Genomic DNA, 15,215 nt, shown 5'->3' with positions numbered 1-15,215 from the left:
GGGGCCCCCATCTGCTATGGCTACCGATACATCACCGACAAGTGCCCCGAGGGCATCATCCTTTTCCTCTTCCAATCTATCCTCGGCTCCATCGTGGACGCCTTCCTCATCGGCTGCATGTTCATCAAGATGTCCCAGCCCAAGAAGCGCGCCGAGACCCTCATGTTTAGCGAGCACGCGGTGATCTCCATGAGGGACGGAAAACTCACGCTCATGTTCCGGGTGGGCAACCTGCGCAACAGCCACATGGTCTCGGCGCAGATCCGCTGCAAGCTGCTCAAAGTAAGTGCCCCCCGCCCCTTCCCCACCGCCACCGCCCTCCCCCAGGCCAGGGAATTAACCCACCTGAGAACCTCCCCAGCACCAGGCACCCCGTTTTACCGATCGCCACAGGTAAACTTCCTATGGGGGTGTGTGGAGAGGGGCTGGGGGAGTGAACAAAGAGAGCGCAGCTAACAGTCCTGTTTTCCCTCTCCTGATCCTGTTTGTATTCATCATTTCCAAAACGCTGGAATCACTTTCTGGACTAGCGAGCATACAGAGTGGTGTTGGCTCCAGCCTTGAGGGCAATGTGAGCCCGCCTTACTGCTTTGCTCTTTAGAGCACTTCTGATTTGTGGTCCACACACTACTCCACTCAATTTGATGTACTAAACCCAAACTAAATAAACAGCTTTTATTTAAAAGAAATACTTGCTGAGCTGGCCTCAGTTTCCACTTTGGTTTTTTCTTTATTATCATTTTTCTCTCTTCCTTTCCCCCCCTAAAAATCATAGCAGGTCTGCAGACCTAATTACTTTACCACTCTCTCTCTCTGGTCCTAAGCACACAGACCCAGGAACCAGATCATCATGTGGAAGAAAACACTCTTAGTTCTTTGACATTTTTTTTTATTTTTACTACATATGTTCCTAGAGAAGTAGTCTGTGAAAACTTTGAGTGCTTTTCCTGTAGAGCTTCTTGATAAATTTATTCTTAATTGCCTGTTTCTGTGAAGCTTTAGTCAATTACTGATTTCACTTGAAGCTTTTCAGTATCCATTAAAGAAGATTGCTTCCTATCATTGGTGGTGTAAATGCTAAAATAAATTGTACATAGCGTGGTTATTAAAGCAAGGTCCCTCTAGTCGTTAGAGGGCACCACCACAAACAGGAGAAGCAGTCCCCCCTAATCACTCGTCCAATTAATCTGGGAATGAATGATTGGAGCCCAATTTTCTCAATGTGGGTCATTTACAATTTATCCTTTTTCTTGAGGGATTTGCTTTAATATTTTCAAATGTTCATAAGTAGAAGAAGAGTTCAGATAAGTTGCTCATAAGTTGAAGAAGATTCATCTGAGATGGCATAGAGAATGTTAACCAGATTCTGAATTTAGTATTAATAAAATGAAAATCTGATAAATATTTAAGTTGAGACGTTGCCTTTGAGATTTCGGTTTCCACTCTCCAACCATATATCCTTTACACAGTCTCAACTTAAGATATAGGTAAAAATAACCCCATGTGTTTTTAATAAAAGTTTTGCTTGTGTCGTTTTCATTGTTTACTTATAAGATCTTACCCTAAATACTCTTGGCCATGTTGCTCAGTAAGTGTTTGAATTAAAACTATTCACTTATCCTGTCACATCAAATCAGATGCACATTTCCTGTGCTACATATGGGAAATAAACTAAATTTTGTATACCGTAGTGGAAAATGATTAGCCTGGTTCATTTAGCTAACTTAAAAATACACTCTTTGAGATTCTATTCTTTTATAAATAGCTATAACAAGCTACATACAATTTTTAAAATTTAACTTAGCATATTGTTTTATCGCTTAGTGTTGGAAATTAGTTGGTTGGATCAGGCTAAGCAGTTGTGTTATAGATGGATTTTGTGCACTGATAATTGTTTTATGTTCCTATTTCTATGCCTAGCCCAAGATATCATCACTTATTTTAGATTGGGCCTACTGAGCAGATGGGAGCACTTTGTTAGTACAGTGCCAAGTTCTTTGCCAAGGAACCCATGTCCATTGATCACTAAAAAGACTCTTTGTGAAGCGTAGTGTACCTTACTGATTGGTGCAGTGGAAATTGAAAGTTCAACATGAAAAGTTAAATATTGCTATTCTGTAGATTAAAAAAAGAAACGAAGTTATTTACTAAAGCAGATACCATTTCTGGAAAACTTAAATTAGCTTTTTAAGGTTAACCCGCATGTTAAAACTTTTTGTACTTTTAAAATTTACATTTAATCACTGTATACTGTACAATCACTTGATTGATACGCACTGTGTTTATGATGGTAGAAAAATTTATAGTGTACAAAATGATTAAGAGGAATGATACATTTTTGTAGTTTTTGTCATTTCTTTAGACTTCATTAAAAAAGAAGTCATGTTTGATTGGAGACCTAATAACATTCAGTGAAATGCACTGTGTTTATGCTGGGAAAAAAAATTATAGTGTACAAAATATTTCTTTCCAGCATAAATGCAATGTGTATCAGTCAGGTCAAAGATAGTACCATATCATCAACAGATAGCTTTTCATTCACGTGTCTGTTAAAAGTTCCCCCATATCTTCCCTCACACCCTGTCTTACCCACTCTCTCCTGTACTGTCTCTAGTATCTGCAGTTGTCCCTCCTGCTATTAGAGGTAACTGCATCAATAATAATGACTGAGATTGATGAAGATGGAAATATTTCCTACAAAGATGATTTTTCTTGATTTCCTCTTCCCTATGTGTCTTCTTTATCCATTCAGATGAATAAAGACAACATTTTCATTTGCATTATTGTTAGAAATGGGTTTTTTTCTCAATTTGGCATTGGTATCTCAGGCAACACCACCTTGTACTATTTTATATCTTCACATCTTCACATTCTTTTTTGAGCACAGGCTCAGTTCTACTGTTTATACCATTGGTCCCTTGGCCCTAATCCACTCAGCCCTACTGCTAAATCTGAACTACATGGATGCAGATATTATTGGGTTTCAGAAATTTTGGAAAGTCATCATATATAAGTTAGTTATTCATTTGTACAGGTTGATGTTTTTAAACCTTATCAATTTTATTTTAGCAAAACCAGATATAATTAGAAACAATCTACATATTCTTTTATTTTCCTTGTACAAAAGTACAATGGCTCTGAGGCACTGGACTCTTTAGGGATACAGGGTTGTGGTAATGATTTATATATATATATATGGCCATGTGCCACAAATGCCATAAGGAATGTTCTAATTTAAAAAATAAAAATATTTATAGTGTTGACAAATTTGAAGCAAGGTGCTATATTAACACAAGGTGATAAAAACAACATCTAATTCAAGTAATATATATGTGATGCCTATAAAGTCCTTTCCTATTGAGGTATTAGGAAAAAGTCACTGCTAGAAGTAAAAATAATTGACATGTGATGCCAAATTATATTAAAACAAAATGCTAGTGAGATTCTGCTTTTTGTGGAAGAACATTGTACTGTGGTAGCTCTCTGCTCAGCCAGTTAGTATAGTTTGTATGAAGTTGGTTTTCTGTGGTGATTAAGATAAATTTTTGTAACTCTTGTCATTTTCTTAGACTTCATTAAAAAGGAGTCATGTTTGATTGAAGAACTAATAACATTCAGTGAAATTGGAGGGGAGATTTGCCTTTAATAAGTTGCTCTCATTTTCTCCTAGGGACTGAGATGAAGTGACCTAAAACAGTCAACTATATTTTTGAGAGAAGCTATACTGAAATCTTAAAGTAATAATATTTCACTATCAATTTATACATCCTTATCATTAAAAATTATGACACACATTCAGCTCCCACTTTTAACTTCGAATTAATACAGTGTAAAAATTATGTCTTTAGTGTGGAATGTACAGAATTTTATAAGGCAACAAAACCAATATAATATTTAAGGATAGCAATTAGAGAGCATATATATTCATATTACCTGATTTTATCTATTAACATTTTTAACATCTCTTTTTTTATTCCTTGAATAAAATCTTCAATATCAGTATAAGTAGTTTTGTTTAATAATTATATTTTCAGTTTTTTGAGGAAGACACTAAGAACATGGATATGGCTTTTTTAATACTTGCTACTGTGCCATTTTCCATGCCTAATTCTTCTTAATTCCCTAACTTTGGATAAGAATTTCACTAAATTTCTAATTTTTATTACAGTATTTCCTGGATGCATAGTAGTTGCACATATTTGTAGAATAAAGTGTGAGTTTTCAAAACGTAAGTACAATGTGTAATGAGTAAATCAAGGCAACATTTAATCTGCCTAATTCTTAATTATTCTTTTTATTTACATGAAAAATTTTATTTAAACTCTTTTCTAACTCATAAATACTGAAATTTCTTTCATTAATCAAATATGGATCTTCCAACTTTTTGCCTAAAGAGACCAGCCTTTTCTCTACTCAGAAAAAAAAAAAACAGATTAAATAAAAATTAAAGATTATAGTTGGAAATTATTCTTTAAAATTTTAAAGTCAATTGTTTAATTATAAATATAAGTATAGACAGCCCTATTAATACGAACAGTCTTTCTCTTTTCCTCTTCTCATACTCATACTGTTTGTTTTTTTTTTTTTACTTGATTTATAAACTTACTTTAGTTGTCTTCCTTTTTTATCCCAGAGAACAGGGACTAATTAATATCATGACTTTCCTAAGTTAATATATCATCTAATTGAAAGTTTTATAAACATGCCTGATTACAAAGTTGAGCTCAATGGCTGAAAGCACTGGACCTTATAATTTAGGGTGGTTTAAAGAATTTAGAAGTCTCATTCACTCCTTTTTACCAATCTTATACTACTGAAGAATGCCGTACACAGACAACTTGTTAGAGAAACAACTTAATACTCTTTTTTTGTGTTGACAAATTTGAAGCAAGGTGCTATATTAACACAAGGTGATAAAAACAACATCTAATTCAAGTAATATATATGTGATGCCTATAAAGTCCTTTCCTATTGAGGTATTAGGAAAAAGTCACTGCTAGAAGTAAAAATAATTGACATGTGATGCCAAATTATATTAAAACAAAATGCTAGTGAGATTCTGCTTTTTGTGGAAGAACATTGTACTGTGGTAGCTCTCTGCTCAGCCAGTTAGTATAGTTTGTATGAAGTTGGTTTTCTGTGGTGATTAAGATAAATTTTTGTAACTCTTGTCATTTTCTTAGACTTCATTAAAAAGGAGTCATGTTTGATTGAAGAACTAATAACATTCAGTGAAATTGGAGGGGAGATTTGCCTTTAATAAGTTGCTCTCATTTTCTCCTAGGGACTGAGATGAAGTGACCTAAAACAGTCAACTATATTTTTGAGAGAAGCTATACTGAAATCTTAAAGTAATAATATTTCACTATCAATTTATACATCCTTATCATTAAAAATTATGACACACATTCAGCTCCCACTTTTAACTTCGAATTAATACAGTGTAAAAATTATGTCTTTAGTGTGGAATGTACAGAATTTTATAAGGCAACAAAACCAATATAATATTTAAGGATAGCAATTAGAGAGCATATATATTCATATTACCTGATTTTATCTATTAACATTTTTAACATCTCTTTTTTTATTCCTTGAATAAAATCTTCAATATCAGTATAAGTAGTTTTGTTTAATAATTATATTTTCAGTTTTTTGAGGAAGACACTAAGAACATGGATATGGCTTTTTTAATACTTGCTACTGTGCCATTTTCCATGCCTAATTCTTCTTAATTCCCTAACTTTGGATAAGAATTTCACTAAATTTCTAATTTTTATTACAGTATTTCCTGGATGCATAGTAGTTGCACATATTTGTAGAATAAAGTGTGAGTTTTCAAAACGTAAGTACAATGTGTAATGAGTAAATCAAGGCAAAGACCATATCCACCATTTCAACATTTAATCTGCCTAATTCTTAATTATTCTTTTTATTTACATGAAAAATTTTATTTAAACTCTTTTCTAACTCATAAATACTGAAATTTCTTTCATTAATCAAATATGGATCTTCCAACTTTTTGCCTAAAGAGACCAGCCTTTTCTCTACTCAGAAAAAAAAAAACAGATTAAATAAAAATTAAAGATTATAGTTGGAAATTATTCTTTAAAATCAATTGTTTAATTATAAATATAAGTATAGACAGCCCTATTAATACGAACAGTCTTTCTCTTTTCCTCTTCTCATACTCATACTGTTTGTTTTTTTTTTTTTACTTGATTTATAAACTTACTTTAGTTGTCTTCCTTTTTTATCCCAGAGAACAGGGACTAATTAATATCATGACTTTCCTAAGTTAATATATCATCTAATTGAAAGTTTTATAAACATGCCTGATTACAAAGTTGAGCTCAATGGCTGAAAGCACTGGACCTTATAATTTAGGGTGGTTTAAAGAATTTAGAAGTCTCATTCACTCCTTTTTACCAATCTTATACTACTGAAGAATGCCGTACACAGACAACTTGTTAGAGAAACAACTTAATACTCTTTTTTTAATACATTGTTCAAGAATATGCAGATTATCCAAACACCATCACACACACACATTCACACACACACACACACACACACACACCATATATATATACACTTACATATTCATTGTCAAACCTTTTAGGATACATTAAAAATAAAGTTAATTATTCTTACATCCATATTTTGAAACAACAAGATAAGGATATATTTTTCTCATGGAAGAATAACATTATTTCTTCAGATTTCTATTCATTGCCTATAATCTTAATCTTTTATTCTTAAAAGGGCAGCTATGCAATCTTTAACTATCACTTGTTGAAAGATCATAGAATGTAGTCCTTTCTTCTTCTAAAAATCATATATGTTATTTTTGCACTCACCTTTTTTATTATCTATCTGTATAGATATTCAAAACTGGATGCTGCCTCATTGCCCCATATGAATGTGATCAATTATAAAGGCAATGAAAAAAATGTCTGCAAAGCATTAAGTTCTTTATCCAGTTCATATGTCTTAATATTTTGTTAATCGTTTAACCACAGTGATCCTTGGATCACAGGATTCCTGGATTTTTTTCTGATATAACCATTAGCTTCATTTCATTTCTTACACTTAACTAGCTTCTGACCTTGTATCATCTTAATGTGTATGACTGACTCTTTTCACCAATTGATCTTATTCAATTTGAAATTTACTTTTAATATGAGATAATTTTTGCCTTTCTGGTAAAAATTAAATCTATAATGAATATGTATATTTTAAAAAAATGTTCTTAACATCATCTAAATCGTTAGTAAGAATATTCAAGGATTCTATGACTGAGTACCTCAGAATGTTCAGTGACTATTTCCATCTTGGTTGGTGAATTCTTTAGGTGGATTTGTTATGTCTTAAAATAGCACAGTTCCTATTTATTCTAGCTTTCCTTTCTGTGACACAGTATGATAATTCTCAAATAAGTATTAAGACTTCTGTTCTTTGTAGATCTATGATTCTTCCTTTAAATTTTATTTATTTCCTTCATTAGAGAGAAAGGGAAAGGAAGGGTGAAGGAGCAGCACCATCAGCAGAGTTTTCATTACCATGATCCTCCCAGTCCTGCAGCCATCCAGGACAAAGTGTATGCTCACAGATATGCTCAGGACATGAACCTGGAGCCTTCTGATACGGCCTCCGGCATCTTCCCTATTCCCAGCATCACCACAGCTGGGCCTAAAGCTGTAATTTTTATTCTTTTTAAAAATAGTAGTAAGATGTTTTATTTGTTTTGTTTCTTTATTTTTAATATGGCTTCTGGAAAGTACAGTGTGGTTTGTGCTTAAGGAATAAAATGTGAACAGAAATAAGGAACATAAAGACCCACAAATAAACAGCAGTAGGTAAGAACAAATGATAAAGAGAAGCAGGAAAAAAAATTTGATGGATTGGAGGGTGTTTGGTGAGTAGGAGGGAAATGTGCAAGTAGAGTTACAAATCCTGTCCAGAGTTATTATAAATTCCACAAAAGGCCCCCAAGGAATTATAAAGCTGCTCTTTCACTGGAATAGTATAAAAGCCTCACATAACCTATTACAAAATAAGTTACATTTCATTCTATGAGCTATATACTTTTCACAAAAATGGACATTTTTTATGGTTTAATTAGCTTAACTTTTAAAATGTTGACTTTATACTTATGTTGGTCATAGGATTCCCACCTGATTCATGCAATTCCAATCTTAAGAAGTTAAAACAACTGCACAATTTAATTATAGACAATGAAGATGAAATTCTACACTATGCTGTCCTCTACCTGTTCTGAATTTTATTCTGAGCACCAATGTCATCTCCATAACTGCTTTTAATCAAAAGACACTTTTGTTTCTGATCCCGGTACATAGTTTTGGCTTATTTCCTAATGCTAACTTCCAGGTACTTCTCCATGTCCCATGTCTCAGACTTCATCCCAGATAACTTCCTTCATGACTTCAGCATACATTTACCACACGCGTACACACACACACACACACACACACACACACTCACATGTCTGTATACATAGTATGCATTAAAGAGGAGAAATGAAAGTACAATTGAAACAGTGATGAATTGGAGGAAATAATGACTTGTTTTCTCCATCTTGGTCTCTTTTCCCTTTTTTTTTTTTTTTCCTTTATCCTTTCCTCCTTTTTTCCTTTCCTTTCCTTTCCTTTCCTTTCCTTTCCTTTCCTTTCCTTTCCTTTCCTTTCCTTTCCTTTCCTTTCCTTTCCTTTCCTTTCCTTTCCTTTCCTTTCCTTTCCTTTCCTTTCCTCTGCGCTGCTTCATCAAATGATGCTTTTCTTTTCTTCTTTCTTTTTCTTTTCTCTTCTTTCCCCTTGCTTTCCATTTCCTTCCTCTCCTCTCTCCTCTCCTCTCCTCTCCTCTCCTCTCCTCTCTTCTCCTCTTCTCTCTTCTCCTCTCCTCTTTCTTTTCTATTGGCCCTGAGGGAAGCTTTCTTTTTTCAATGGAAACTTGTGAGAGGTATTAGGGCATGGACAAGATTTAGAATATGACTGAAGTACATCTCAAGAGTCAGATGGTACCACTTCAGTATTTTATTCAAGATTCTCCAAGCCTCACTCCAAGTCAAGAAAGAACACAGTTATGGATGAGAGAGAAGAGAAAAAGACAGCAAAAATACAGATGGCAGTGGTGAAGTGTGGCCCTGCTGAATGAGTGGACACTTGGCCACACATCCCAAGAGGGATAATGGCCAAAAGTGGATTTGTTTATGACTATGTATTTGTATCTATCCACCCATCCCAATGTTGTATGTGTGTGTGTCTTTGCATAGCATCTGTAATATGAAATACACTTGTCTCTAAAGTATATGACCATGATCATGATGATTCCAGGCATCTGTAACTTTTGAATCCTCCACCTGCAGTCAAAATTGTAGATTATTTTACAGACCTTTTTAGACTATAAGGGAGTTTAAAGTATTTGACATTAATTGTTTCTTTGATATTAGTATATATAACTATAACGTGTGTAACAAGCCTTAAATTCAACACAAAGATCCACTTGCACATAATGAAGATGTGAATAATTGAACTTTCATGTATTGAACACATATTTTTATTATGAAGAATAACCTAGAAATTATTACCATGGCCTTAATTATACAAAGATCATTTTAAACATTTATCATGCTCAAATTGTAACTTAGGGTGACGAAAGTAAATTAAACACATTTTATGCCTTAGATTTTCTCAACTTTTTCCTTAAGGCCCAGGATATGCAATACTTCAATCAACCAGATAGATTTTAAAATTGTCGAAAGGTCTTCATTTACTTCTCAGGACTTCATAAAATTGAAATAAAAATTGCATAGAAGTCATTGAAGGGTCATAGTTTTTCAAATTATGTTCTAAATTTTTAAGTTTCCCGTTCACTATCTTTTTTCCTACCTGTTTCTTATTTTTGTCTAATTCTAATTGATTACTTCCTAAGATAGTATCAGCATTAGTAATAGATTTTCAGAAATTTAAATAATTTTCTGCATCAATTTTAGACTTTAGCAATTGTTTTGAATTTGAAAATGATTTCATGCATGTTGCTCTAGACCATGTCTTCTTTAAATGAATTTCCAAGGCCTTGGGAGAAGTACCTCTCTCTCTCTCTTGCCCTCACATGCACTTGTGCTCTCATTACAAAACAGAATAAAACCAGAGTAATACGTATGTACTTCAGGTAGTTACCCTACTCTTTAAAGGACTACATCATCATCCACATATGAGCACTGTGCACATCTGATGTATTTTCTCCCAGTATATTTTCTATACATATACATTCATTTTATTTGTGGTTTTATTTTATTTTATTTTTTAAAGTTTGCCAGTGGACATGTGTGCTTGCCAGATAGAGACAGAGAGAGAAGGAGAGAGAGAAAGCACCCTCCAATGGGATGTGGTCTGGTGCATAGACCATATCTATTTACACATTTTTATCTAGGTAATAATTATGGTTCTGTGTTCCCTTTGAAATTGGAAGATAATGGGACCACCACCACACTACTGTATTAATGAAAGGTTTCTTGGTTTCTTTTTACAGTTTCAAAAATGACATAATGAATGAAAATTAAGTTCATTTCTGTCTCTAAATATTCTGTCTATTTTTAAATATTTCTGGGTGAGGTGTGGTCATTGACAGTTAAATAACACAATATTAAACAGATGGTATATTGGTGCTACTGAGTAAATACATACTCAAGTTACAGATCACCACTGAATTTTATAATGGCACATATAGAACTCCTTTTTTTCCTTCTCTATCTTTTTCTTTCATATATATACATATATATATATATATATTACAATTCTTGGAACAAAAGTTCCCTCTCTCCACTTACTCAATTTGAGAGAGTTAAAACTAACATAGGCTTTTTTTGTTTTTTTTCAGCAAGTCTCTGGATTTACACCAAAATTAGGACAGCCTAGATTAGAAGTATTTAGAAGCCTAGAGTAGAATGTGTGTGCTTCTGGAAATGTATTTGGTAAGCATGTGTAGGTTTCCAGAACATCAGAAATTTTGGCTGAGCCCTGTTAAGGTAACTTGGCTCTCGTCAGGAGCTCAGACCTACAACGATACAATACCCAGAGCAGCTACCATATTAATATCACTCCCTTCAGATTTGACCGAGCCTTCTATTTTATGTCAAAGACTAATAGGTTTCCTCGTTTATTAGAGACTCAGAAAGGCAAAGAAAAACCAGGTGAGCATATTGATAATTGACATTGTTGATGGCCTAACATAAAGGAAGAAAATCTGGACAATAAAATTGTGGATATGTGTAATGTCATAGTAATTTAAAGAAAGGTTAAATTATATAGCATTTATTGGAAACTATTTTCAATGCATATGTAGAAAGTTTTGCTTAACTGAAAATATGTAAGCATGGAAAGCATCTTTCACAGGATGCGATTTTAATACTTCTCCTGTAGTGTCACATAAAAGGAAGGTCTGGATAAGTTATAAAGCATGGGGAACCAGCAGTTAGCGTAATGGCTATGTCACTGGACTCCCACGTAGTCGACCGTGGTTCACGTCCTGGACCCGGTGGCTTAAAACTCACGCCAGGCGCGTGTGCGTGCGTGCCCAAGATCCCGAGAGGAGAATGGAGGAGAAGGGATTGTGGCGTGACCATCCCCCCTGGGGGGTGATTTCTCGCTTTCTGTCTCTATGTCTCTCTCTGTCTGGCGAGCGCACGCGCCCTATAGCGAAAATCTCTCAAAAAAACATGTTATAAAGCACGGGGTGGGGATGTACAGGTATAATGTTGAATATAGAACAAACATTTATAATCAGAAGGTCTATTGAATCTGAATAGAACAGATCCATATATTTGTAAGTATAAATTTTCTGTATCTGAATAAGCTACATTGCTGAAAATAAAATATTTCTTATTTCAGGTTGGCATTCTCTTGATAGTCTGCCTGTTTCTAGGCCACTTCTTTTCATGGGTTGTTGAAAGATTAGGGGATATAAAACTTAATAGCTTACTCTAAAGCTTTTGAGAATGAGACACAGGTATAAGTAACAATTCTGTAAAAGAGGAAGGTGGATTTCAGCAATGGTGTATCTATAAAATAATAAAAAGACTATATGTTCTTTAGGGAAATTATTTTTAAATAAATTAGAATTTAGTTTTTAAAAATTATTGTTAACCTTGCCACATAGTGCAGGAAAAGTAGAGCTTAGAACAGTCAGAAAAGGAAGCCAAATTCTGGTCATTAATTATAAAACTAGAATACCACCTTGTGTTTATATAGCACCTGTTTCTTAGTACCTAAGAGAACAATGACAGAGTTTTGTTTTTATTTTTGTTTTGTGTTTGGCTTTTATTTCCTATGGTTTATATCTGTTACACAACCATGTAGTGGAAGATGTTAGTCTCATCCATGTTTTAATCATTTGTGAATAGGTTTAAAAATATGGGTGGCTTGATAAAGCTCCAATGAGTTTTTAAATTCTGGCTTGGAAATACCTACTTTTCTCCACTGTTAGTTGCTCGAGCTGCTATTTTTATTTTGCATCATCACTTTTTTCATGGGTCTTTCTTTTTCATGAGTAGTCATTTTCCTTTTCTTCTTTTTTTATTCAACTACCACATAAGATATAGAAGAAAAAGAGCATTAATGTTTTTATTGGATATTTTTTTCTACACAGATAACATTCCTGAATATCCTACAAAGCAGCTTCTCTGTTTAATTCAGCCGTTAAGACTCAATGGCAGTTGCTGCCATAATAAACCATCAACAATTTGAAACCCTTCATTCTCTATTGCCATGAAGGCCATGATATTAAATCACATTTCTCAGTATTTTCACATTCATTCCAAAAAGCCAATGCATTTTTTAGAGCCCTTAAGAGTGAGAATTTGGTATTCAAATTTCCATTTCATTAGACAGACTATTATTACAGATTTTTGTTTTATATATTAAATTAGGTTTGCAAAGAGTCTGTTAAAATATATTGAATATTTCAAAGCCCCATTTTTATTTATTTATTTTATTTTATTTTATTTTTTTGTATATACTTTCAATCATATTGTTTGGCTTGACCAGCAACATGGCACCCCTCCCTAAATTTTCCTATATTCACCTCCTAACTATCCACCCCTTATCACCATGATTATGTAAATTAAACATAAATATTGGTTTATGATTATTGTATGTAAAAGATGTTAAAAACTAAATGAAAATGAATAGATAAGAAAGATGACCAAGTTTATTGTCATAGTTTGCTGATTTTTAATTGTCAAATTTAATTTTCTTTTAGGACCTTAGTATACAAGCATTTTATTGAATTAAACTTTAGAGTGATAAATACCAGAACTGAATGCCACTATTTTATAACAGCTTTTACTAGACTATGTTTTACCAAATGTAGATTTTAAAAATTATATTTTCATTAAGGAACGTTCAACTTGACATACTTTTTTACTGTTTAAAATTCATGAAACAAATAGAGAAGTAAACAATTAAAATGCATTTTATTGTTAAGAGTTTGAAAGCTATTAGCTAACAACATCTGTCTTTCATTTTTATTATGTGAGCTCTGTGTATATGACATAATTTAATGTGATAACATCTTTACCCTTTTATTCCAGTTTAATATCTATTTCTCACTTTTCAAAAGTACTACAAATTCTACAAATTATTGTATTTTCTTTTTAGTAACTCAATAAATCTCTTCTTTAATGATGCTCAACCTTTTTCAACTTTAACAAACTTGATAAGAATGGCCTACTAATTCACTTTGTGAGGAAAAGAGTCTGGCACTCAATGAGTTATCATGCCGTGATTTATGTCAAGCAGTCGCACATGTACACTTAATTCCACAGTTTGTGCTAACAGCCATTGTTGGGCCAGGCATTTTTCCAAAGCTCACGAGTTAGGGAATGGTAATTATAGCAAGTTGTATATTATAAATAATGCATGTATGTTCCACATGAGCTGTGTGGGATTTCGGCCCATTTGCTAGAACATAGCTGCATAATGATTTGTTTGGATTTTGTTGCAGATGATTGATAGCACAGAATGTTGGCAATGATGTAAATTACTGTTGGGCTGCCTTGAAAATTTCAGTGCAAGTGGTGATTTCTTCTCTTTTTCTGTGTGCTTGTCTAGTCTCGGCAGACACCTGAGGGTGAGTTCCTTCCCCTTGACCAACTTGAACTGGATGTAGGTTTTAGTACAGGGGCAGATCAACTTTTTCTTGTGTCCCCCCTCACAATTTGCCACGTGATTGATGCCAAAAGCCCCTTTTATGACCTATCCCAGCGAAGCATGCAAACTGAACAGTTCGAGATTGTCGTCATCCTAGAAGGCATTGTGGAAACAACCGGTGAGTAGAAACATAGATATGCCATCAAGTTTTTTAATTCTGTGACATTATGTTATGTGCACAATACCTGTTTCAAATTGGGCTGAGTGGCTCAGTGTTCACAAGAATGACATTAATGACTTGCCTCTTCTTTCTTTATAACATTTCATTTGTACTACTTTGAAAATTAAGAGTTAGTGTTTTGATGATTAACACAGACATACTCACTGTAAAAAAAAAAAGAAATTCAGATGACTCTTTTGAAATGATTATGATGTTCTATTTTAATTACAAAATTAGATGTCCTATAATCCGGACTTTTCTTTAAGGATTTAAGATTAAAAAATTCAGGGTAATTAGTGAGCAGCATGAACTCAGCATGCATATTTTACCTTGGGGATGGTGATGTGAGGTGTCATTTACAGAGCTTTGATATGTTGCTATGTGCAACTTCAGTGGAAAATTCCCTGTGTGTGCGTGTGCATGTGTGCTAAAGCAGCATTTTCATTCCAAAGTGGGTCAGTAGATTTCCCCAGCTGAACCTTGACCAAATTTTATTTTAAAGAGATAGTTTTTTTCTTTCTTTTTGCTTCAGTATAGCTATGAAGTGTGTGTTTATCCTTGAGATGAAATGTAACATTGGTTATATACTCAGAAATAATCAGAATTTGGCATTCTCTGAGGAGGGTTAGATTGGAAAAGGAAGAAAAAATAAATATAACATTTGGGGCCTAATCATTGTGAAGGTATTATGAAATTTGATGCTTGAGACTAATAAGGTAAAATCTACATAAGCATTCATATATATATACACACACGTATATATACACATATATGTATATGTGTGTATATATATATATATATAGTGCTTTATACTTTAAACAATTATAGAA

At 33.5% G+C, this 15,215-nt stretch overlaps 1 protein-coding gene across 1 annotated transcript in view; it reads left to right on the top strand.

Annotated features, from left to right (window-relative positions):
• KCNJ3 (potassium inwardly rectifying channel subfamily J member 3) overlaps window positions 1-15,215 on the top strand; it is a 171,628-nt gene that overhangs the window by 710 nt on the left and 155,703 nt on the right. The window contains 2 exon segments of the mRNA XM_006164766.3: window positions 14-282; window positions 14,127-14,343. Of these exon segments, the coding sequence (XP_006164828.1) occupies window positions 14-282; window positions 14,127-14,343 (486 nt within the window).

Source organism: Tupaia chinensis, unplaced genomic scaffold, assembly GCF_000334495.1.
Source record: "Tupaia chinensis unplaced genomic scaffold, TupChi_1.0 Scaffold143714_1, whole genome shotgun sequence".
In the NCBI taxonomy this organism is placed as follows: domain Eukaryota; kingdom Metazoa; phylum Chordata; class Mammalia; order Scandentia; family Tupaiidae; genus Tupaia; species Tupaia belangeri.
This window is presented reverse-complemented; position numbering and strand designations above follow the sequence as displayed.